Source organism: Onychostruthus taczanowskii, unplaced genomic scaffold (assembly GCF_017590055.1).
Source record: "Onychostruthus taczanowskii isolate IOZ18803 unplaced genomic scaffold, ASM1759005v1 scaffold10, whole genome shotgun sequence".
Taxonomy (NCBI): domain Eukaryota; kingdom Metazoa; phylum Chordata; class Aves; order Passeriformes; family Passeridae; genus Onychostruthus; species Onychostruthus taczanowskii.
Genome location: NW_024496526.1, coordinates 202,105 through 227,784, shown reverse-complemented (window position 1 = coordinate 227,784; position 25,680 = coordinate 202,105). Strand labels below are relative to the sequence as shown.

General features: G+C 41.7%; 1 protein-coding gene across 4 annotated transcripts in view; it reads left to right on the top strand.

Annotated features, from left to right (window-relative positions):
- The first annotated feature begins 223 nt into the window (after positions 1–223).
- CRAMP1 (cramped chromatin regulator homolog 1) overlaps positions 224–25,680 on the top strand; it is a 47,483-nt gene continuing 22,026 nt past the window's right edge. For 3 of the 4 annotated variants that reach the window (XR_005952786.1, XM_041405693.1, XM_041405711.1), the window contains exons 1-7: positions 224–359; positions 2,547–2,899; positions 11,795–11,988; positions 13,433–13,586; positions 15,314–15,397; positions 17,859–17,907; positions 25,031–25,116. Coding sequence is in view for 3 of the 4 variants with exons in the window: in XM_041405693.1 (XP_041261627.1) it covers positions 2,548–2,899; positions 11,795–11,988; positions 13,433–13,586; positions 15,314–15,397; positions 17,859–17,907; positions 25,031–25,116 (919 nt within the window). In the remaining variant the exon portion in view is untranslated. The remainder of the gene's footprint in view (positions 360–2,546; positions 2,900–11,794; positions 11,989–13,432; positions 13,587–15,313; positions 15,398–17,858; positions 17,908–25,030; positions 25,117–25,680) is intronic. The other variant, XM_041405701.1, reaches the window with a different exon arrangement.

Below are 25,680 nucleotides of genomic sequence, written 5' to 3'. Positions count from 1 at the left end.
GGGCCCGCGCGCCGCGGCCCCGCCCCCGGCCCGGACAGGGTGAGGAGGAAGCGGAACCCCCACGGCCCCAGCCCGGCCCGATCCCAGCGCGGCCCCGAGCCCGGCCGAGGCTGGCGGCGCTGGGACCGCGGCTGGGTTTCGGAGCAGCCCGGGGAAGAGGTCGGCCCCACAGCCGCGAGCGGCTCTGCCGCCGCCAGCAAAACTGGGAGGGCCGCTGGGCTCCGCGCCGGCCGCCTCCGGAGCTGGCGGGTGTGGGCGCAGCCCGGAGGTGCCTGGAGCTGTGGGTGCCGGAGCAGCCGAGGCAGCCGCCGGCGGAGGAGCCGGAGCGCGGAGGCTGCGTGACGGCATTGATGCGGCAGGTGAGGAAGGGGCGGGGGATGGAGCCCGCGGGGCGGGACGCACCTGGCCCTGGGGAGACCGGGCCGGCCCTGCTTGCCCATCCGGGCCGGCCGCGCTTGGGGAACGCGTCTCTGCGGCTCTTACGGGAGGCAGCGGAGGGACGGCCACGAGGGTGTAGACGACTAAAGCAGCTAGGATGAAGAAATTTTCAGTTTAGGAGAAAAAGGGAAAGGAGGAAGAAGGTGAAAACGAAAGGAGAAAGCAGCTATAACGGGAAACTGCACAGCTTAGGCAGAATGTTGGAAGGAGCCAGCAGTTGAGAAGCGGGGCAGATCCTGGGGTGTGCTACTCGGGTCCTGTAAGGAGCTGTCCCCAAGGAGTGTGTCTTTGTTTCTCCCCCGCTAACTGTTGGGGGAGGCCAGTGGGTGGGTGCATCGTTTCATTTGCAGTAATAAAACCAAACTTGCTTATGCAAAGTTTTTGAGCACACACTGTAAGAATGGGACTAGTTCTGTCCTCAGAATAACTAGAAACTGTAGGTTTTGGTGAGTGAAGAACCAGTCTATAATTAGGGACCTGTCAGGTGAATAAATAACCAAATTTCAGTGTGAGTTTAGCTCCACCATTCAGATCAGTTTATTGAGCATTTTCAAGGAGCGAAACGTTGCCCAACACAGTTCTGGATGGGTTCAGTGTTTTAGCTGAAAATTAGAGGGAAAAATATAATTTTAATAGTAAGAATACAACTCATAAGTAGTAACTTGATGAATTTGTATGCCATATCATGTTGATGCATCTTCGTTAATTTGAACCTCGTTATCCTGGCGTCAGCCTAATATGTAGTGATTCCAGTGTTTGTGATATTCAGAATTTCCTCCTCGTGTTGGTTATCTTTTCCCTAGAGGAAAGTTGGATGGTGGCTCCTGCCATGGTGTCAAGGCAGCTGCATCCCAAGTGCTGCTCCTTGCTGGGTGCTCTAACTGGTTCTTTGCTGGAAGTTGACTTCTTTTAGATATGCTATCAGTAATGTTTTTACACTCTTTAGGAAAAACTAAAGCAGTTGTTGGGTTTTAACAGATAATGTGATTAATGCCTTAATCTTGTGTCCATATCTGACGTTTTGTTCCAAGTGTTTGAAAAAAGCCTTCAGAATTGAGAGGATTTGTGAAGTCAGCACAGGAAGTGGTCATCCTAGCAACTGGTCCCAATGTCAGGTCCGAAAGTTGATAGATGCCTTTGAAAGCCCAGGGATGCTCTCTTGGCACAAGAGTTCAGGGCTGCCCTGCTTGGCCGGGGTCTCTGCATGGTCAGGAGCAACGAGGCAATGGTGCACAACCGCCGTAGGTGCATCTGAAGTTTATTGTCCTCCAAATTGGGGGGAAAAAAGAAAAAAGAAAAAAGGGGAAAAAGTGGCGTGGCTTTAATTCTCTCCCAGCAGAGGCGGCGGGCAGGGGTGCTGGCCTGGGGAGCCGGTCCCTGCCCGTTCCCGGTGATAGAACAGACCCGGCCCACGGTGCTGCCATCGGCGGGGGCGGCGGGGTCGGGGCTGCCCGGCGGAAAGGAGTGCGGGGAGGTGCGGGGTGGGGGCGGAGGGGAGCGGGAACCTCGGGAGCCTCGGCCAGTCCCAGCCCCAGACAAACACACAGAGGAGGAGAAGCCACCGCCGCATCCAGGATCATGGATCCCCCCCCCGCGGCGGGCCGGGCTGCGGCTCCGCGGTGAGGAGAGAGGAGAGCCCCGGGCCCGGGAGCCGCGGAGGGATGGGTTGGGATGGGTTGGGATGGGATGGGATGGGATGGCGGAGCAGCACTTCCCCGCTCCGTTCGGCTCCGCCGGCCCAGCGGCTGCCGCTCCTCCGGCGCTGGCGAGCGCTGCCACACGCCCGAGTTTGGCCGGGCGATTTCTCGGCCAAAGGCGGCCCGGAGCTCTTCGGGACGGAGACGGGGGGCTACCGGGGGCCCCTGGCTGCCGTTTGGGCCGGTTTGGGAGGGGTTGTGGTGGGGCTTTCCCCCTCCCACCCTCGGCACAGGTTGTTGGGTCGGGACAGCAAACGAAAGGGGATTTAGTAACAAACAACGGCGGCCATGTTGAGAGGAATTTCTGCAGCTAAACTTCTCCCCTCTCAGCCCAGGGGTTTCTCTGCCTCCCCGGGGGGCTCCCTGGCCTGACTGTGTTGCCCCCTCTTTTCTCCCTCTCCTCCCTCGCAGGATGACAGTGAAACTGGGAGAGAGCAGCGGGGAGGAAGGGGTGAAAAAGCTGGGCAAGAGAGCAGGAGGAGATGAGGAGTCCCTGGAAGAAGAAGGGGCAGGAGGAGGAGGAGGAGAGGCAGCTCCAGGCAGCAGCAGCACAAAGAAAGAAGAGAAGATCATTAACAGCAACACTACCAGCAGCCCCCCACCGAACCCCAGCTTGTCACCGGCCCCTGCCACTCTCCAGCCCTCCCAGAGCCAAGACCAGCATCATTTTCTCAGGTCCAGTGTCAGACCTCAGAGCAAGAGACTGAAGAAGGATTCCCAGGCATCCTCCTCGGTTGGCAGCAGCGCTGCCGGGAAAGGCAAAGGTACCGTGTTTTGACATCCTAAAAACATGCAGGGAAGGGGGATGGCAAAGAGGGGAGGCACCTGTGGGGCTGTGGGTTGTCATTCTCTTTCTGTTGATGCTATCTTTTGTTTGGTTTTGGGAAGGTGTTTTGGGGCTTGTTTCTCATGGCTGGAATCTTCTTTGTGTCCCAAGGCTTCAGCTTCTCTGCTGCCCACTGTCCTCTCTGCACTTCCAGAAATGGGGGGTCTGGGTATTTGTGTGGAGGAGGAAAAATTCTACATTATTGAAGCAAATCTTTAATGTCTTTATTTCATCTCTCTTGAGTTTTGGGAAATTCCTCTATTTTGATTAGAAAATCAGACTCTAGCTAACTGTGTAATCAAGTGGCTGCACTCTGAATTCTGTTCTTGGATAGTAACAAAATATTCACTGGGTGCTAGTTAGCATAGGAAAAATCCCACCCACAAGACATTGGTGATTTCCGCCAGTTATTTCTATTAGCCAAATAATTATTTTGGAGACAGCAATGAAATACACATATTGACATATTTTTCCCTAAGGTGTTGGGAGTCCTGTTTCACAACAGTTTGAGCATCTATGTGATTTGAGTTTTTATTAAGGTTTGTTTGTATACATTTGAAAGTTTGTAGGTACAGATGTACATACACCTGCTTTTCTGCTTAGCACTGGGGATAAGGATTTGATTTTTTTTTTTGGCACTGTTTCTAACTTGAATAACTGGAAGGCAGCAGGGATATTTAAATATTTTGGTGCTATTGTGTGTGCTCAGCAGTGACTGATGACATCTCAGCGCTGCAGTTGAGCTGTACTTGAGCCTAATTTTGGATATCATGTGCTAAAGTACTGAAGTGTTATTTTCTGTTAATTTTTGAGAAAAACAGCACTCAAGAGATTGCATCAACATTTAAAATAATGAAATTTACTCTTGTCTGCTAAATTGGAGTATAATTCCATGTAGCATAAATGTGTCTTGGAGGTTACCTCACTCTTGTCCATCTCAGGGGTGTGCACATGCTGGGCATTAAGTAAGCATTGCAGTTACAATAGTTTTGTGTTGCAGTAATAAAGCAGTGCAAATTGGGATATTTTAGGTATTGTTATATCAGAAAAATGTTCTTGAACTCAGTTGCTTGACGGTTGGTATAATTGACTAAAATATTTCTAAATACCTTAGTAAGTCCTCTTTAATCTCTTGAATGTTAAATGAAAGCTCTGTGTGGTGGTAGAGGACAGAACAGAAAGGCCTACATAATTTTTCTTCCAGTTGCATGAAACCAAATAAACAAACAAACAAATGGAATACCCAGGAGTGTTTAGCTATGTATAATTAATTCCAGGATTGTAAATAGTATTAGATGTGAGAAGGTGTTTCTTTGAAATACATCTTGTCTATGATTCACAAATTGAATATGTCCATTTGAAATTATTCCATTGATTTGAAAGTCCACACATGTGTGAACAAATACATGTGTTTGTGTAAGTGTATATTCATGTTTGTATATGAACATTTATTTCGAATTCTAGAGCAGCAGAATGATTTTTAACTAAGAATATCCACAGAATAGGAAAAATTTCATTGACTTTTGTAATTCAAATTCCAAAACAAACATAAGAAAATTACATACAGAACAGAAAATATTAACTCAGTAAGCAGTCATGGATAGTGCTTGCAATCACTGTACCACGTTGTCAGGTCTGGGAGAACTTCTTACATTCATCAGGAGTGACAGTGGTGGAATTATGACTGTGCTTTCACTTTTTCAATTTTAAGACCAGCCACAGCTCTGCCTGGCCAGATTTGGTGTGAATATGTCCGATTGATTGAATTATCTGATATGGTTGAGATTATAATTGTTAGATTTTGGACAACAGAGCCATGGAGGGGGATCCTTTCTGATTTGAGTTCTTTATGTTCAGAGAAACCTGAAAAGAGGTTTTCCAGGCCTGTCTAAATTCTCCCTAGTGGAATGCCTTGTGATCAGAATTCATAGTGCTCTGTGTTCCGAGCGAAGTGTCTCACAGAGCCAGCTTCTGATAGGGAACGAATGGAAAGGTGCAGATGACTAATATAGATTGGACTTAAATCCTTTCATTAGCTGTCCCACTAACTTTCTCGTCCCTCTGGAAGTATAAAAACGATGAAAAGCTGGAGCGCATCAGCTCTGAACCTGGAAGCTTTTGCATTGTTTACGTCAAAGTCAAGGTGATGGCTGCACAAGTGACTCTGACAGTGGCCAGCTGGGGTGACCAGACCACATCTAGGCTCGGTCCAGTGAAACCAGAAGCTTGTTTTTGTCATAGGCATTCAATAATGCTGTGTAACCCTTAACATTTTATTGAAGTGATTCTATTTCTAGAACCTCTGTGTTCTGAAAGGAAGACTCTCACTTGCCAATTTTTAAGGAGTGTGATCAATGCACTTTCTTTCAAATTGTAGTTGCTCAGCGGGCATTGATTTGTCTTCAGAAAAGTTTTGAAAGTAGTAATTTTTTTTGTGTATTGCAAATTCCTTTTTATTTTTGGCATTCATGCTTTTAGGGTCCTTAATTGTAGCAGACAAATTATTGATACACTTGGCTGTAAACTGTAAAAAGAGTGTGCCCACTCAGCAGCTGCTGACTTTTCAACTTTATCTTACTGTGATTCTGGGAAGCTTGCTCATAATAATTCCCAAGTTCTGCCTCGTGGAGTGTGTAAACATGATGCTAATAGTCACATTGCCCTGATGTACTCTTTAATTGCACCTTTGAATCCTGTCTCTTGCCTTTTCTGTACTGAGGTGCACTTTTGAGTTTAGGGCAAAAATTACATAGGAAGTAGGACAGTAAAATACAGTTTGGAAACTGTATTCACTTCAGTAGCCTATCCATTTGGAATTGTGGGAAGGTTTAACAAATTTCCTGCACAAATATCTAAATATCTACATTTTTTTTTAGAATTATTATCGTACTCTGTTAATCACCTTTTAATTGTATTTTCAAGGTTGTAGTCTACGCCTCAACTGATGGATGACTTTTGAAGCATGAAAGCTTGAAAGGAAGTCTTCAAGTAACTTGCATGAAACCATACAGAAACTAGAAGGACTAGTGGTGTCGAGACAGTTTATTGAGGTAGTTCCAATGTAGGGAGGTCTGCAGGGAGGAGATGCAGATCAAGTTAAGATTGCTGAGAAAGAGGAATTTCTGAGAGTTTGCTTCTCAAATACCAGTATGCCACACGGTTGCTGAGCACAGGTGTTAAAGTGTGTTTGAGGCTTTGGTCTGTGAAGCCAGTGGGTGGAATATGTGTGTGTGTATGTTGTGACCACGTTGGTAAAAGGTGCATCGGAATACATGGCCACAATGTGCTGTTGATGTAGCTTGAACTAGAGTAGAGTGTTGCCATTTTTGTGTTTTTATCCATCTTCTGAATGCAGAATGAAGTCAGGAGGACTAGCCTAATGGTGATGAGCTTGAAGATGTCTTTCATGTTGCTCTGGATTTATTCCTAAAATGTGTAGAATGTCTCAAACAAGTATTTGTGTTTGTTTTGAGGTACCAATCAGTTCTTTTTTGACAAAGAACTTATTCAGCTGAAAGCTTAGTTGAATTAAAGTGTTCTGTCTTTTGGCATGGTATAGAACTTGCTAAAAAGCAGTCTGGTTTGTTTCAGCATGCCAAAGTTTCATGTTTGGTAGCATGTGGGTTAAATCAACTACTGTCTTCTGTAGAGAGGATATAGATACCAAAAAACCTGATGTATGTACTTGCAATGTGTTCTGTTGTAACTTCCTGAGTTCATGTGTTGCAGAATATATTGTAACCATCATTTGAGATGTTACTCCTCCAGCATCATTTCTCTGGGACACAAACCACTGTTTAAAAACTACTGGCAAAGTCCATTGTTCTAACATTCTCCTTAATTCTGTCCGTCTCACTTGCACTTAGTACCTCTCCTTCCATCTTACCCTGACATGATTCATTCTTTGCTGTCCCATTTACACCAGTTCTCCCTCTCTCCCTTTCGAAGTGGCTCTGGACCGGGACTCCCCAGTATCTCATCCATACAGCAAGAGGAGGATTTTCTCCTTCTGTGCATTAGGTACTGAGCTATGACAGGTGCCTGCCTGCAAGGCTGCATGGCCGCAGGGTTAAGTGGAGCTTTATACTGAGCCTTTGGGTGTTTTCTTTGGGAAGGGCAAGAGAATAGTGATTTACAGGAGATGTGTGAGTGACCAAATGTGTAATAAACCGTGGGGGGTTTTATATAGCTCTTCTGGGTTAGCTCAGATAGTGCTGCCTTTGATACTTGTGTACTAAACAGATCCTGTCCATAGAGAGAAGCAAGCCTTTGCTGTAGGTTTGTTAGAAGGCTCAGACTGACAGTTAACACTCTGTATGCTTTTAACTCATTCAACTGTCTCTAATTTTCTAACTAGTAGCAGTTAGGAGAAGACAGGAGAAGGTTGTCTCTGTAGGACAGTTACCAGCTGAGCCTGAGATTAGCTGAGTTGGTTAGAGCATGGTACTAAGAGTGCCACGGTCACAGCTTCAGTTCCTGTATGGGCCATTCATGTAAGAGCTGGACTCCATAATCCTAGCGGGTCCCTTCCCACTCAAAATATTCTGTGAGTCTGTGGTACAAACTTTGGGTGCTAATTTGCAAGAATACTATATGGCATAACCCTGCTGTAAGACATAAGCTGTTCTAGACTCGCCCTTCTCAAGTGTCCCTGCTGTGTTCTGTGAAGGCAGGGTGGAAACTTCCTTTCCAGTTACAAAGTTAGCAAAATGAAGCATTGACTTGTGGGGAACTTGTCTGTTACAAGTTGACATTTGCATCCCACACTTTGTGGAGTGAGTTAGTCCTTGCATTTGGTATTTGAACTGTAGCAGGCAAGAGTGTGAATGCCCCATCTTGTTTATAAAGGTATTCCCAAATGAATGCTCCACCTGCAGTGACTGATGACTCCTGAAGAAGTTAAGATGTTGTGAGCTAAGCCTGTAACCCAGCCTGCATGTTAGGATAAAAGGGTGTAGTGAGAATTTACTCTGGGGATTTCAGCTTCTGTGTGTGTAATCTGTCACAGAAGATATGAATCAGCTGGCCTGTAAGAGCTGTCAATGGAAGACTGAAAGGCAAATTCTGAGATGCTACCTAGAAGGAAGAAGTTGTGGCGGTAGTCACTATGAGATCCTGATAATATCAGTGTCTGTTATTTTAACCATGTGTATTCCATTGTTTGTCATTTTCATGTCAGATGCTGGAACTGCAGTTTTTAAATGTCTTTATATAAATTTTTGCAAGTGTTTGTGTTTTGCTTTGAACTGCAGAGACAGCTTTTTCCATGGGAATGTAGTTTGATATGGTAGTATGCCAGTCACAGATAAATGATGTTATAATAATGGGACATAAAGATGGGTAGAGAACACTGGACAAAAGGAATGAATAAGTTTCTCTGGAACACTGGTGTTCTGACCCATGATTTTGTTGGGTGTTGCAGTTCAAATACTGAGTACAAAAACCTGAAGTCTTTGCAAACTGTGTTGGAGGCTGAGGGAAGATGCTGGGAACTTACAAATCCAAATGAACTGCCTTGTACACAGGTGCTGGTGCTCTGGCGCACCGGGAGCGAAGGGAAGGAGTTGTTATAGCTGTAATGGTGTGGATGTCTGCATCACTGGGTGGGAGATGCAAGATAAGTAGACAGTGGGAGAATGTCCAGTTTGTCTTTCCTATAAATTATTTTACATTGAACAAACACCCCAGCAGGTTGTTAGAGTGAGCCCACTCCTTCTCCACAGCATTCTGCAGCAGTAATGGTATAGCTGGCCTCAGGGGAGCTTCTTGTTTTAAGGCACTGATGAAGTTTTAAATCATCCATTACTGGGAATTAATTATAGAATCATCAATAATTAGTGAGGGAATGAAAGCTCATTAGCTGTTCTGTATGTAACAAGAATTGCATACAGTAAGATTGAAGTAATGAATTTATGGGGAGTAATTGTATGACTGGTCTATAGTTCTTTGGTTTAGAATATAGTACATTCCCTTGCCTACCAAGGTTCGGTATACTCTGAGTTGGATTGGGATAACACAACGATAAATATTACCATGCACAGTAGTAAGAAAGTTTATGCAAAGAGAAATGATAGAGCAAATGCCTTTGTTCCTGAAAAAATTGAATGGCATGTAAGAGCTCTGTAGAGGTGACAGGATATTCAGATTTTCATATACAATACTCTGAACAATTGGATGGTCATTTATAAGAGTTTAAAACAAAAAAGATTCTGATAAAATTCCCAGGAGTACAGTATGTCTTGTGGAATAGTAAGTGTGCATAAAGGAACAAAAGATCAATTATGAGCTACATGTCCTTTGTAGAAGTTGAATTCATGGAGTCCTCAGCATGTCTGATAGAACTCTTCAGTCCATCTTTTACCTACAACTAAAATGTAAATGAAAATTAACTGAACTTTAAATTCTAATAAGACCATAAAATCTTCACTGACACTTTAGCTTGTTATGCTTTTTAATAAGGAAAACTTTATGTGTACCAAGTGTACTGAACAATCTTTAGAAAATCCTTGATAAGATCTGTTTTTCAAGCAACTTGCTTAGGATTTTATTTACTTGAGTAAGGATTAAAAAAAAAATAACCCCTCGCCCCCAGAAACCCCAAACAAAAACCAACTACCCAGCACACAAATGGAACCCCCAAATCCTGCATTCAGTGTTCCTCTGAAGGATTTCTCAGTAGCTAGGGATCTGTGATCAGAATAGTGACTCTGGACTGAAATCCTGTACCTGTCTTCTGATAAAGGACATCCTCTGTGTTGGGAGCTGGTAGCAACAGGAGATTGGAGACTGGAGTTTGGGGACTGACATGTTTGACTTTCCCCTTCTTGACCAAAGATCTGTATTTCATTGCAGTGCAAATTGTGGTATTCCAATCTCACTTTGCAGAATGAGGAAGTGTCAGCTCTATATCTGTGTTGGGTTTCTTATCAGCCATCTGTTAAAGTGCTCAGTTTTTTTCTTGTGGTTTCCTTTTTTTAAAGGATTTACCTCCACAGTGCCAGAATTAAATGGCTTAAGTTTCAATTATTTTATCAGTGGCTGAAGACTTAAGAAGTAAAGAAGCTGTTTATTTGAGAAGTTGTTTATAAGTGTATTTTCTTTGAGATTTGTAATGATTTTTCATGTCTTGCCTCACATGCTTCCCTGTGGTAGACAGTGATTTTTTTTCAAGAGTCAAATAGTCATCCCTAGAAATAAAAGAAACATTAACTTCAAAATAGTCACAATATCATATTTTACATCAAGTAAATATTTATTGTATGCATGAAAAAAATGTACTTTCACACATCTTGCTCTCTTCCAGGTTTGATTTCAAATATTCTCCATCACTTGTGCAAACCACCTTCTGTAGGATTTGGAGAAATATTATTTTGTTGCCCAAAGGAATTACTTTCAAATTGCAACTGACTTGTTAAGATTTACATACAAGTCTTTAAACCTCTAAAGCATAGTGGGCCTGTAACAGCTGATTCTACTGATACTTAAAAAAAAATACTGTTAGAATTGTCAAAGTGGGATCTCTGGGTCCTTGAGTGGGATATATATGTATGTATATATATATATAAAAAGCACTGTCTTTGTCAGGTAAAAAAACCTGCTTCATGAAGTTGGGTTTGAAAAGATAACTGAACTTTTTAAGCCTAAATATGAGAGAATTATGTTGATATATATATAAAAGTTAGGGAAACCGGTTGGGACCGCTGTACTGTACAAGCTGGGTGTATAAGCAAATAAACTACGGCAAGCAAATGAATATATCATGAGGTAAAACACAAAATGTAAAGGCCAGTAACTGGAGAAAAGAAAAGTGTAATGAGCATTCTTTATAAATGAGCAATGTTTAGTGTTAAAAGACTTCTGATTTATTAAGTACATGTTTGCATCAATAAGGACAGTCAAATCCTAAATAATTTTTTAAAATAAAATTGAAGATAATTTATTTTGGAAATATAAGTTACTGGGAATGTTTATATTTTTACAGAAAAACATTAATGCATTTTGGGGAGTTTACCTTCATTTCTGGATTAGCACTCTGGTATACAGTGTCAAACCAGGCATAATGTTTTGTTTATAGATTTTCCATCCCGTTTTCATTCCAGGTCCCTACTTGAGTGAACAGCAAATTCTCTCAGTTTTATCCAGCATTATCCTCATTTCTTCATACCTCTTTTTCCATGTTCTTTGGATGCTGATAACTGACAAAGGGACAAGCAAGATTACACCTCTGTGCCTTTTTCTGAAAGCCACAGCAGGATTTGGGAAAGGAGAATGGGTTGAGACTCGCTGTCCTTTGGATAGCTGGAGTTTTACTAGATGGGCCATGTCAGACGTGGTGCTCTGAGGATCATACACTGGGGTCAGATTGTGGAAATGCTGATCTATCATTGTGTGATGAACTAAAGTCGACATCTCTCAATCCTTCCCTTTCCACAGTCATTCTGGAGGCAGCAGGATCAAACCAAAGACAGGGATGTCACCGTTCTGCCTATTTTCCTCATGCACATCACTTTGCTCCCTGCTCAGGAGATCCCCCTGGCTGCAGGGCAGTGACTGCAGAGCTCACCACCATATAAGCATGAGCAAGAGTTATCTGGTAGAGGATGCTGTGGTACATTCCTGCTTATCTGTGTTACTTCTGGAAATAAAAAAATTAAGCCATTGAAATCTTCCTCTTGTTTTTTTGTGCTTTGAGATTGTATTCCTATAAAATGAACCTCATTATTTGCCCTTTGTATTTCAAGTGAAAAGGGAGAAAATTCTGAGTTACTCCCTTACCTCTATCCATGAATCCTCCTGTTGGTTTAATGTTTACTCTGGTCATGGTTTCTTACAGCAGCAGATAATGGAGGGACTGCACCTGGTGGCACATCAGGAATTCCTCCCAGCAATCCTACTGGGAATTCCAAGTCAGCAGCAAGGAACCTGGGTTCCTCGGCAGGAGAGAAGGAAGAAGGGAAGAAAGTCCGACGGCAGTGGGAGTCATGGAGCACGGAGGACAAGAATACTTTCTTTGAGGGACTGTATGAGGTACATGTAGAAGAAAATAACAGACACAGATGGCTTTGGTTAGAGTCTGGATATTCCTAAAGAAGGTTGAATAGGGTGAGATTGGCAGGAGCAGAAGGCCCCTTACAGATGAGCATTTGCAGGGCCATACATGAGGCTGTGAAACAGCTGTCAGTCAAAGCCATGTGTCAAAAGTGTCAAGTTTCTTGGGGTTTTTTTTTCTTTAAATATACAGGAAAGATTTCTGAGTTTTATTAATAAATGTTTATAGCAAGTTCAGTTGTTATTTAATTATGGTTCTACTTCAAGTGAGAAATCATTAAATAATGTCCCCCTCTGAACTTTCAAAAGCAACACACTTGCTCTGTAATAATACCAAACAAGAAAAGTTGCTCTGTTCTAAAGAGAATTGTGTTTAATCTTTGGCCCTGATGAGGCTAGAGCCAGTTGAGTCCTTGGGCTGAGAGACAAGAAAAAGTTACATCATCTTATCTTCTGTCTCTTATTATGTATATGATGGATTCCTGCTTGTCCTGTTCCTGTGATTATTTCAACAGCCTATCTGTTTTGAAACTATGTGCCAAATGTAAAAACAAAAGCAGTGATGAGGAGTTTTCTTTGTACATGTGATTCTTTTTGAATTATTCTTTGTTCCCATAGGTATGGTATCACATACACATGTTTTGTGGACAAAAGGAACACATAAACAGCATTTTCTTTTTTTTAACTCCTCTGAATTGCAGTAATATTTCTGGGAAGCAAGTAATTTTTAAGCCACTTCACTGACTTTTTTTGAATAGTAAGGAAAAATTTTAAAAAATTGTTTGAAGGTGGATCTGAGACTCAGTTTGTTCAGTCCCGTCTACCATTCATTTTGTGGCATTGCCTTTCAGAAGAGGTTTTCATACTTTGTATTGAAATCAGTTCCAAACTTTTCTGAATACAAAAATTTTGTCATAGCAGCAGTTAATGTGTATAAAATCAAATCTTTTGAAACTCAAATTTTTTACTCCTAGTAACAGTAACATGAAATGTACTGTAAATAAAACTTCAGCTGGTAAATATGGTATGTTTTTCATTTACTCTAGTCAGAAATGGTGGGGGGAATGCAGAGGAAAGTAAAGAATGCTCAGGGGAAAAATCAGTGTTTTCAATCCTGCTACTTAACACATTTGTAAGTAAAGTTGGATGATTTTTAAAATTTGCTAGCAACTTACTGTTTTCATTTTGAAACAGTTAAAGAAATTGGAAAGTAATTTGGTATCCATATTGCATTTTATATAAAACAAAGGAAGCCAGTGTCATTCTTTCACAGTTGAGTTCTGGTCCCCAAAAATTTTGTTTATGACCCCTGAAGTCCAATTTCCCTCAAAGAACCCCAAAGCCCCTCACATTGTTTGACTCGACTTACAACAAGATCCAAGTTTGGATTTGAGTATTTCTATTTGATTTTTTCTTTCTTCAGCATGGGAAAGATTTTGAAGCTATCCAGAATAACATTGCCCTGAAATACAAGAAGAAAGGCAAACCAGCGAGCATGGTGAAGAACAAGGAGCAGGTCCGGCACTTCTACTACCGCACCTGGCACAAGATCTCCAAGTACATTGACTTTGACAATGGTTAGTATGCACCAACGTGGGCTTGGTTTAAGGGTTGGAGTCCTGCCTTTTAGAAGTGAGGGAATAAATACTGAGGAGGAATGGGGAGTTCATAGTGTCTCACTTCTTATTTTTGTTGGCATGGCCCTATCAAGGTTCGTGTTTTGTGAAAAATGCTTTTCAAAACCTGGTGTTTATATCACTACTATTCTGTGAATTCAGCACAACATAGTCAATGCAGATCCTGCTGTTAATACTGGGGGAAAACCAGGTTCAAGGAAATGTTTTTGTATTCTCAGGAACACACCTTCAAGAACTGCCTAAACATTAATCAGGCATGGCTCCATCAAACACACTGACCCAGCACCACTTTGCAGTTCTTGGGGGAAGGTAGAAACAAATAAGAGTCCGATACAAGTGTAAATGGTGACATATTTGCTCCCACTTCAAAGAAGTTTGAAATTGTACCATGGGTTCAATAATGCTGCTGGCTCATGTTCAGTCAGCACCCCCAGGTCCCTTTCTGCTTGGCTGTTATCCAGCTGCTCTGTCCCCAGCCTGTAGTGCTGCAGGGAGTTTTGACCAAACTGCAGGACCCAGCACTTGTTCTTGCTAAACATAATTTAAAATTAAAAATAATGAGTTATTAAAGTAAGTCATTAAGGAGAAATGGATATGGCAAGAAAGAAGCTGAAGGAACGCAAAGCTAGTGTACGATACGCTTAGTACCACACCATGTGCGATAGTACATACTATACTGTGGATATATAGTTCTTTATGAACTTCTGTGTTCCTGAGCTTAGGTTACCTAAAGGAGGACTTGAGTATCTAAACAACCTGGCACAAGGTGTATTTGGGAGTTCCTTTTTTCAAAACAAGGCAGCAGTTTCAGATGAAGCCATTAGTATTTTATTTAAAAGCCAGTATTGCAGTGAACACTGTATGGAAGAATTTTTAAAATAAAAATCAGTTATGTATCTGTATCTTTGGGGTCTAGAATCTCATTGTCTGAAGGAATTTTAACAATCAGTGCAGTAGTTTGATTAGGTTTAGTATTAGTAGAAATATGTGTGCTTGGATTTTGAGGTCAAAGAGAATGAAAGTTTTGATGAATAGACAAGAATAAATATTTTTACTTGGTTTGTAAATCACAAGACTGTCCTTGCTATCGTAGATCTTTAGATCTATTGGCAGATGTTAGTCCACATCTTGTATGTTGAAAAGAAAGGACCAAAAAAAAACCCTCACAAAGTTGAATAAAATGCCAGCAATTTTTGGTGTAAAAATTTAGAATCTAGAATTTGTGTCAAATCTCTTATGGTGTCTTTGTGCGCACAAAAAATCTGTCGTCTAGAAAATCCAAACCTACCTCTGAATTTTCATGTAAAAGTGTTCTGTATGCATTTGACTGGGGGCATCTGGATATTTCCCTTAGAATTCATAAACAGTTGATACTAGACCTAGCTTTGTTATGAATTAGCTTTATTTTGCATATTGAGCAGTTGCGTATTTGTTTAAATTCCATGGAGACTGCTTTGTTTTCCTGTAATCTAAAACGTGCCATAAAAAGGAAGTTGGTGAGCCAATCCCATTATAGTGTTTCTTGAGCCAGAATTAATTTTGCCTTTGTGATTTGTCTCCTCATTGAAAATACAAATCCTCTCCTTTTTAGTGTTGAAATGAGCATCTGCAATGTAGCTGTGTGTATCTGCAACCTGCATCTCACTGACACCTTTTCTGCTTTCTAGTGTTTTCTCAAGGGCTGAAAAAATCTTCCCTGGAGCTGTATGGCTTAATCTGCTATGGGGAACTAAGGAAAAAGATCGGGGGATGTGAGTATGAATGACTTCAGGTTGTTTTTACATTATCGAATCAGAAGTTACTACCCTTGAGGTTGGCAGTGTCTAGTTCAGTTCCACTTCTAAGTTCTTGACTATTGCTGTAGTCTGTGGTGTTATTTCTTCATTAAAAGCATTTTTATTTTTACAGACCTTCTTAGTCTGTTGCATTAGTCCACTTTGATAGATTTGTTTAGTTTTATCTGTCTGCAAAATGCTGTGCATGTAATGCCCAGAGGTGACAGGAAAACATACACAAAGCTTAGATGATCAATTCTGTTATTATTGAAACCTAAGCAATTAGGTGTGTAAATGATACTACTTACACCCACAATTATTTGTGCCCATGCAGTCAAAATCTGGGATATTTGCTCACTGTACCCTGAAGATGAAAAGGTGCAAACCAGAATTGGAAATAACTTCACTGGCTAAGCAAGATGGGTTCTCACCTTGTCAGTCCCAGAGTCCAGTTTTGTCCATATTGATGAGTGGAGATGGAGGAGTGTGTGCTATAACAATGCTCCCCTGTTTGCTGGCAGTTGATTAATTGCATTAGCAACATACCTGAGCTTAGGCTCACAGAGCTACAGAGTGGTTTGAATTGGAAGGGACCTTAAAGAGCATCTTATCCCAACCCCCTGCCATGGGCAGGGGTACTTTCCGCTAGACCGAGTTGCTCCAACCCCTATCCAACCTGGCCTTGAACATTTCCAGGGATGGGCCACCCTCAGCTTCTTTGGGCACCTTGTGCCAGAGCCTCCCCACACTCGTAATAAAAAATGTTTTCATTATATGTAGTTTATGTCTCCCCTCCTGTGGTTTAAAACCATCAACCTTTGTCCTGTCCCTCCAGGCCCTGCTGAAAAGTCTTTCCTTGTGTTTTTTTTTAAGCCTCCTTTAAGTGTTTCATATGCTGGGACTCCCAGAGCTGCAGGTGGAATCTCACCTAAGTAGAATAGAGGATCCCTACCTTACCCTACTGTCCACACTGGGGGGATGAGCCCTAGGACATGGTTTTCATGGCTTCCAGGGCAGAGAGAGTTGTGACATGACTGCCTTGAAGAATGGGCAGGGAAACACGTGCCAGTTCGTGTGCATACACCTTTTTATCCATGTGTTTTTTCATTTGTCCCCAGGCTTTTTGCACAGTGTTACAGTGCACCTTCTACCTGCTTTGTTTAATTCATGAGACATGGAAAACCATCAAAATACCTTCACTTCTGTGTGAAGTCATACTAGTTGTAAGGTGAAATGTACATGAAAGTGTTCACAAGTAAACATGTACAATTCCTAAAAGGATTGTGGAATTTTGGGAAAGGTTTTTTGCTATGTTATTCCCTTACCTGGGATTGCTGTCATAGCAGGTAATGAATGCGACTGTTTTGAATGTTCATACTGACTTTATTCTGTTTGTTTAAAGATCTCCAGTGTGTTAATTGGAGAAGCAGCGCTCAACTTGGAAGAGCAATTTTGAGCTGTTTGATGACAAAGCAGGGGCAGAAGCAAGGCACGTTGCACTGTCAGGAGAGATCAGTGTTGGTGTTTCTTTCCTATACCCACACCTCTTTTACAAGCAGACCCTTCTTGCTATGACTGGGAGTAAGATTTCATACAGTCACCATGACAATACCTGCAACCTCTGTGCTTCTGTCTTTCTAGAACTTTGGGACTTGGCCACATACTTTACTCACTGTCACTTAGAAAATTTTTGTCTCCAAGACCAAATGTACTCACGATGCAAGACTGTACACCCATTTATGACAGGTCTGCTCTGTAGCCATGGAAAGCAGTTTCTTCCTTCCCCCCTGCCCCCCAACTTTTTTCCTCTTGTGGTATTCACAGTCACAGAAATAGAGAAAGCTTACTGAGAGATATTGAGACAAGAAAGCGCTCCAGAAATACTTTTAGCATTGCCAGGGGGAGGTTGATTGTTCAGTCAATAGATCTGGGCCTAACTGTCATATAAATCAAGTTACCAAAATGTCTGTTTAAAAACATGCTCTATAATACATACAAAAAAGTGAGGGCTGCCTATGCATTTTATAATTTTTATTTACTCTTCTGTTGTGTTAAGCACTAGGATGCTGTGCTGTTTCATTCTGCCTTGCTGCGTTAGTAACAGAGATTGAGCAGGAAGAAGCTTTACTTTTTTTTTTTTTTTTTTTTGTCAGATGAAAGCCTAATGTTCAAAGATGGCTGTACTAGCTAAAGGCTGTAGTACCTAGGGTTATTTAATCCATGTGTAAAAAGTAATTTTTGTGGAAAGAATCATGTAAAGCTTGCATGTTATGAAAACACAAACTTTACAGAAGAGCTATGTTACAGCACATTTATGCACATTAATCCTATGTGAGAATAAAATGTAATAGCTTTGGAAACCTAACAGGACATAGAGAAGGCCACGGGTTTAACAATGTAAATCCTAATTCACTGTGTTATCTCATTTACTGGAAAGGTATGGATGACAAGAACGCAGCTAAACTCAATGAGCTCATTCAAGCTGGGTAAGTAAGAACTCATTCCTAAAACTCATAAAACTGTGTTGTTCAATTGGATGTTGTATTGATCATCCAAAGTTTGGGCCATTTTTTAATTTTCAAGAGCTGAAGTTTGATGTTTTCCATTCTTAGTTTGTTTTGTATTAGGATATTTCTCCCCTTTTCCATGAAGCCATTAGTTGATAATAATAAGAAATTATGGGTTAAGTTTAATAAAATAATTAAATGAGAATTCTTTACAGAAGAAACAGCACTTAACCATGTTGATTCACTCAGGGGAATCACAGAATTATTTAGGTTGGAATCCAAGATCATCAAGTCCAACCATTACCTCAGCCCTGCCACCACTAACTCCTGTCCCCAAGTGCCACATACATAGGTCTTTTAAATCTCTTCAGGAATGGTCACTCCACCACTGCCCTGGGCAGCCTGTTCCACTGCCTGACCACCCCTTCAGTGCAGAAATTTTCCCAGAATCCCATCTAAACCTCCCCTGGCACAACTTGAGGCTGTTTCCTCTTGTTCTGTCCCTTGATCCGGGGAGCCGAGCCCGACCCTCACTTGGCTGCACCCTCCTGTCAGGGAGTTGTGGAGAGCCAGAAGGTTCCACCTGAACCTTCTTTTCTCCAGGCTGAGCCCCCCGCCCCAGCTCCTTCAGCTGCTCCTCATCAGACTTGTGCTCCAGACCTTTCCCCAGCTCCAGTCCCATCTCTGCACACATTCCAGCCCCTTAATGTCCTTCTTGCAGTGAGGGTTCATGTCTCAACCATTCTACCTCAGCAGGGCTCACAAGTCCTGACTTTCAGACTGGAAATGACCCTTCAGCACGTTGGAGGCCTCAGCCCTCCAGCGACTTTTGCATCTCCTTGACATTAAGAACGAACGTTCTCTTTCACTTCTAAAGAGTGTTGTGGGATTTGGGGGTGCAGTCTGTGATTCGAATGCAGAAGGGGTTAGAAGTTGTGTATTATTATAAATGAGGGCATGCCTGATTTGTGTATAATTTTTTCCAAAGTAGTTCCACTTTTAGAATTCATGTGTTTTAAAGTGAAATCTCTTTCAAAGAGCAAGGCATGTGATTACTTAGGAGGCACTGATGTGTCCTTAACTCCATCTTTAAAAGTGATTTGAAAAATCATTCTTTTCTCTCTGTTACAGGTCTGCTTTTACCTTTTACATTCTTGCTTTTAGCGTGTTCACTGTAGTAGGCAAGTTATTGATGAAGTCAACTTGACTGTAGACAGGAGCAGGAGTTTGCTCCCTCAGCAGCTACAGTCGTTTGACTTTACCTTGCAAAATATGGATACTTGGTGTTGTACCTTTCTCGTGTTGTCAAATGGAGTTTCCAGATCAGTTTCTTAGGAGTTGAACAATCTTTCCTCTCCTGGGAGATGCTGTTTGTACAGTGTGCTTGTGTTGATGGTCTTCAATGTGATGCTTGAATCACTTGTTTATTCTTCTGTTAACTGCAAGGTTTTAAATTAGAAGAGAAATTCTCATGTGGTTTGGGCTTTGTACAATTAGGAAAATATGAACAATATGTTTAACGGCATTATTCTTAAAGCAAATTACTTCTTTAAACTGGAGTTACCAGTTAAAGTGGAACTGGGATGAGCCTTCATGTGTGGTTTCCTGAATATCTCTATGGTTTAGAGTATCAGCAGTTCCTTTAGTCACTCTGTGCTATACTAGAGAGCCTTTCTTGTACTGGGTTATCCAAACAGGCTTTCAAACATAAAGCATAACAAATGAGCCTGATGATGTTTAGTGAGCTGTAGTATCAGCCTATCACTTTGCATGATTCAAGCTTTAGTTCTTCCAATTAATTGTTAATGAGGGCTAGTGATTTCTGTGAAGTCTAGGTATTTACTTCATGAAAGCCAGTCTTGTTACAAGCAAGCCATTTTGGGAAGAGGAGTCTTTGCATTTGAAAGTATTAATGCTAGTCTTCTACGCCAAAATTAGGGTGTACATAACATTAACCAGTTCAGAATTAGTTGCTTTTGCATAGGCATTGTCTACATCTGGGAGGCCAATTTTTGCTTCCCTTTTTCTCCTGCATCCCTTACCCCAGTTGGTGGTGAACCTCATCAGCTGAAGAAGAGCAAACTGTGTCTTCATTACCAGGCACGTGCAGGGCAGCCTCATAGCTCCCAGAAGCAAACACGTTACATGTACCTTGGTTGGTTCAACTTCTCATCTTGCTCAATGATGGTACAATTCTATGAGCCTCTTCCCTGTTTGTAAGCAGTTTTTTTTCCAGTTCCTAACATGTTTCTTTCAAGTGTGACACTCCTCTTCTGAATGCAATGCACTTTGTAAAGCTTGTCACTGAGGAAAGCTGTGAAAGAAAGTGAAACCAAAGTGATTAAAAATGGGGAATGTGAACATGCATTATTCTGATGATCTGCTCCTTAAGTAGGTAAACATTCTCTTCATTTAATTGGTAAGAAAAGTCAAGAAAGGTTGTGAGGAGCTACCTGGCAATTTATTGCAGCACGATCCTGACCCTGGAGTTACGTGCCCTAATTCAGTGCTTGTTTTGCATCTCTGGTTTTTGTACTAATCTCATGGAGTGTGGAAAAACAAATGACCCTGTCAAGGCCTCATAAGAAAACCATACTTTAAAGCTTCCTAGTTGAGTTTATAACCCAGGTCATGGATACCAAGGAGTGCCTGACAACTCCAGTCAGCTGACCCTGTTAAGTACTGGCAAAGTCTCTGTGTGACACATCCCTGTTTGGCTGTTGGAGTTAAGGCTATTCACTGTTGTACATCTCTTTACTTGTCTTCAGAATGTCAGAAACAGGCAAATGAGGCTGGTCAACAGCCACTGCTACAGGAGCTGTTGAATAAATGGAGAATCTTGCAGAAAATAGATCACAGTTTACATCTTTATAAATGCAAGAGGGAGCTAAAAATTATTCTGTCAGCTTTGGTAACTGTTCTGAGCTTTCAGCATAGTCAGAACAGTGGCCTGCTCCAGCTGCTGAAAGACAGGGCCACTCTCTGTCCAGTCCTGTGTGCTAAGACTTTTTTTACAGCATTTTAATTTTACTACACATTTATTATGTCGTTGCTTGGGATGTATAACGAGAAAAAAAAGGTTTATAATGGTATAGCAGAACTGCTCAGTAACTAAATAAACTTAAACTGAAGGTTTGTTATTTTGTTTCATTTTTAGGAGGGAAGCATTTTTATTTAACTTAGGTTTTGCAAGACTCTTTACATTTAATAAAAAACTACATATGAACAAATACAAATATTTTCTCGATGTCTTTGTAAATATGTAGGAATTTTGGGTAAGTTTAAAAAAAAAACCCGAACCACAAGAAACACCTAATTAAAGAAGTATTGTAATGGTGCACCAGTTAAGCAGAGCACACTTCAATGTCTTGTAGTGTATGTAGTTTTACCCCCCAACCTGAGAGGCTCTTTATAACACAAGGTAAGAAAGACAGAAACCGTTAACAGGCATTAGTTGTTCTGTCTGGTTCAGATTCTGAATGTACTTTGTGTGGGATAGGAGTGATTCTTCACTGTCCTCCAGTTCCTTGGGAAAGCTCTTTGGCATGCTGAGGGGAAATCTGTAGCTCTCTAAAAACCTTGATCATAAAATAACAGTTCATACTGAAAAAATAATATATAAACCAAACCATTTTAGTATACTGAAAAAAGTAGTATATAAACCAAACCATTTTAAGTAGGCAGGTTATGCTCTTGGTGTCAGACTGGTAATTCTGAATGCATAGTCAGTAGAGTGACTTTTTCTAAGACTTACCATTTTCTGCTTTTGGAGACATCCAGAATCTAGGTAACAGAAGAAAATAGGGATTTTGAAGCTAAAAGTAGTTTTGTTGCAGACTGACTGTTCTACTGTGCTGTCCCCTAAATTTGTAGAAATAGTCTTCTTCCAGCCTCCCAGCTACAGATTTCAATTAGAAAATTATAGTGTCTAAATATATCTGCTTTTATATTAGTTTGATAACAAGTCATTTTTTAGACTCTGTCCTAGATTGCTTGAAGCTAAGCGTACTTAGTGGAAAAGGGAATTAGGGGAAGCAGAACACCTGAACGTGGGGAGCTGGGACATTCTAAAGCATGTGTGATGGAACCATGAAAATAACATTGATCACTGTTGTTGTGGAAGAGTGCTGTGTAGTGGCAGGGTGAAAACTTGCATGGGAAGTCTTTGATGTTTTGTCACATTTATGACAAAATGTTAAAGTAGATGTTTCTTCGTTTACTGAATGGTGTACTTTGCTTGCTGGCTTCTGAATTGTGCCATTTTATACTCAGGGAAGGCAGTAGTTCCTGCTTCTCCATGTAGGTATCAGTAGGTTTGCAGTTGTTTGGTTTCCTCCAATGTGGTTTTCCTCCTAGTGTTTTGTTGTTTTGTTTGGTTTTTGGTTTTTTGTTTTTTTTTGTTGTTTGTTTTTTGGTTTTTTTGTTGTTTGTTTTTTTTTTTTTTCCAAATAATAACTTTTCCATAATATATTTTTCACACTTCTTTTCTGGCTTTTATCTTAGGTTTTGGTAGGGTGGGTTGTTTTTTTCTCATCTCTCTGCCCTTTGAAGCACAGATAGAGATGCAGTCAGGAGTTTGTGATGCTGATCCATGTTCATTTATAAATTGCTCCATGGTAACAGGTGGTGGATACCTGCAGCCCAAGGTCCACCTGCACAGGTGGCAGAATGGAGCACAAACAAATACCAGGAAGCCTGACTCAACAATAAATGCTTTGTGACCAGCTAGTTGGGCTCTTGAACAGAAATAGGAAATATGAAAAATGAACAACAGCCCTTCTTTCTTCTTTTTCTTATATCATTAGTTCAGCTGTTTTAGGCAGATCAAACCTTCTGGGCCGTCTGAGCAGCAGGCTCTTGTTTCAACAACTTTCCACTCATGTGGTGAAACAATTTGTACAAAACTTGATTGGTTTATATAGTAATATCAGTTAATATAAAAAATGTTTCTCTCCCCAAACCCTTTCTTACTTGTGCTGTTATAACTGTCAAGATAATAATGATGATGATAATAATAATAATGCTATTTCTGACTCTTCACTCACATGCTTCAAGGGCACATTTGATAAAGAATTGCATTAGCTAAAATCAAGGAGGAGAGTCTCAGCTTGCACAAGTAGTGAAAAGAATTTGCTGTATTAAAACAGATTACAAATAGGGAAGAGGATCATTGTACAAAATGCTCATTTTCTGATAAAATCATATCTACACTTTAATATAAGGATAAATACAAGAGGATATGGAGTCTCATGCTAAGGCTGAGGTGCCCAGGAGGAGGTTTTAACTTTTATCCTTACCTTCACTTGTTGATTAGATATCAGCAAGGGTTTCTGTGTCCTTCTCTAAGAGTCTTTACACTGGAAGACACTGGCAGAGACTTTACACTGTTGGACTTGGTGGGACCAACTGTCTTCAAACAATTCTTGTTTCCAAGAATTAGGTTGAAAAGAAATCTGCCCTTCCAGCCCAGGGATATTCCAAATCTATAGAAATTCACAGTTCAGTAACTGAAACTTTTGTGTTGCTCACCCTATTAGCTCCATCTTCTCAGGTCTCCCTGCACTTCTGCTGCCCTTTTGCAAATTTGTGCAAAACAAAAATGACCTCTGACTTATAAGGATCTTTGAAACTGCTAAAGTGATATTGAAACTAAACCAGTGAAATCATACTGTAAAAAGTTACTTTGTTTAGGTTTTTGCACAAGCTCTTAGACCTCATGTCTGCACTAGATATGGTGATCATCTTTCCAAATGAACAACTGCAAAGACCTCAGACTCTTTCTTCCTATAATTAAGAGTCATAAGTATAAAGGGAAGACTAAATCAAAACCACTTGTCTTTTATGAAGCAGCTGTCTGTGAGGGTACTCTTGAACCAAAGTAACATGATCCTGGTCCACTCATAAAACAGAAGTCCCTCCCTGGGTGGACAACCAAGTGTTTAATGAAAGTCTGGAAGAGGAGAGTCACAAGAGTAGTGCTTCCACAATGAAAAATAAGGTGATAGGAAAGACTGAATGCTCCATGAACTTGCACAGACCCTTACATTTCTGTATTCATTCCTGTAGCCATGATGGTGTTTTGCTCTGTGTCCCTGATCACAGAATCACAGAATAAGCTGAGTTGGAAGGGACAGGGATCATCAAGGTCAATTTCCAGCCCTGCACAGCACCATGACCAAGAGTCAGTCACACTGTGCCTGAGAGCATTGTCCTCTTGGTCTCTGTCAGGGTTGGTGCTATGACCACTGCCCTGGGGAGCCTGTTCAGTGCCCAAGCACTCTTGAGGGAAGAAGCTTTTTCTTATATCCAACCTACACCTGTCCAGACACAACTTCAGGCCGTTTTCTTGAGTCCTGTCACTGGTAACCAGCCCAGAGAAGAAATTGGTGCCTGCCCCTTCTCTCTCCCTCATGAGGAAGTTGCAACTGGAAGGAGGTCTCCCCTCGGTCTCCTTTTCTCCAGGCTGAACAGACCTAGTGCCCTCACCCAGTCCTCATATGGCTTCCCCCTTCACCATTTTCATTGCCCTCCTTTGGACATTCTCTAATAGTTTAATATCTTTATTATATGGTAGTGACCAAAACTGCACACAGTACTCAAGGTGAGGCCACCCCAGTGCAGAGCACAGCAGGACAATCCCCTCCCTGGCCCGGCTGGCAATGCTGGACCTGGTGCCCCCAGAACAAGGATTTCCCTCCTTGGCTCCAGGGCACTGGTGACTCAGCTCCAACTGGCCCTCGATCAGGACCCCCAGGTCCTTTCTGCAGCACTGCTCTCCAGCATCTCATTCCCCAGTCTGTCCATACATCCAAGGTTGTCCCATCCCAGGTGCACAATCCAGCACTTTCCCTTGTTGAACTTCATATGGTTGGTGATTGCCCAGTCCTCTTAATTTGTTGAGCTCTCTCTGCAGGGCCTCCCTGCCTTCAGGGGAGTCCACAGCTTCTCCCAGTTTTGTATCGTCTGCAGACTTGCTTAGTATCTCTTCCAGTCCTGTGTCCAAGTGAAGATGGTGAAGAGGACAGGGCCTAAGATGGATAGGTGTGTATTCACATACGGTTGTTACTGGTTCCTCTAAGTACTTCTCTTTCCATATATCCAGGGCTACAACTGTTCGTTACAAAGGCAGAAACCTGCGTATCAAAGCTCCCATGTGCAGGGCTTTGAAGAAACTCTGTGATCCAGATGGTGAGTAAAAGATGCTGGAACATGAGGGTGTTCTAGAAGATGGCTGGAAGCATCGAAAGTGAGCAGGCTTGTTCTGGGGTGTCCATCACTGGCAGGGAAATTTGGGCTGTTGCATGTTTGTCCTGGGCATAGTATTCTGTCTTGGCCTGTTTGCTCATGTAACCCCAGTAACTTCAGGACTCACACAGTTATCTTAGCAGCTTGGAAAGGAAGTACCCACACCAGACCAGCTCACTGCTGCTTTCACTGTATGTGAAGATACTAGTGAATCAGTAGTAGTATAGTGTTTAGCACTGAACATTTTCAAATTTTTTGCCTTCTCCTATTCAGCTGTGTATGATTTCATTTTGGGTTTTTTGTTTACTTCCCTGTTCCCAAGTAAGTAGAATCAGGCTGTTCAAAGGTCTGAAATACTGTACTTGCTCAAAAGTTTCCAGACATCTGATTTTTGACACTGCTTGCTCAGCTGGAATCCCCAGTACCACTACAGTGTCTAAGGATAAGAACATACTGAAACAAAAGGTAATTAAGGAAGCAGGCTCCATTGGTGAAGCTGAGCTGCCT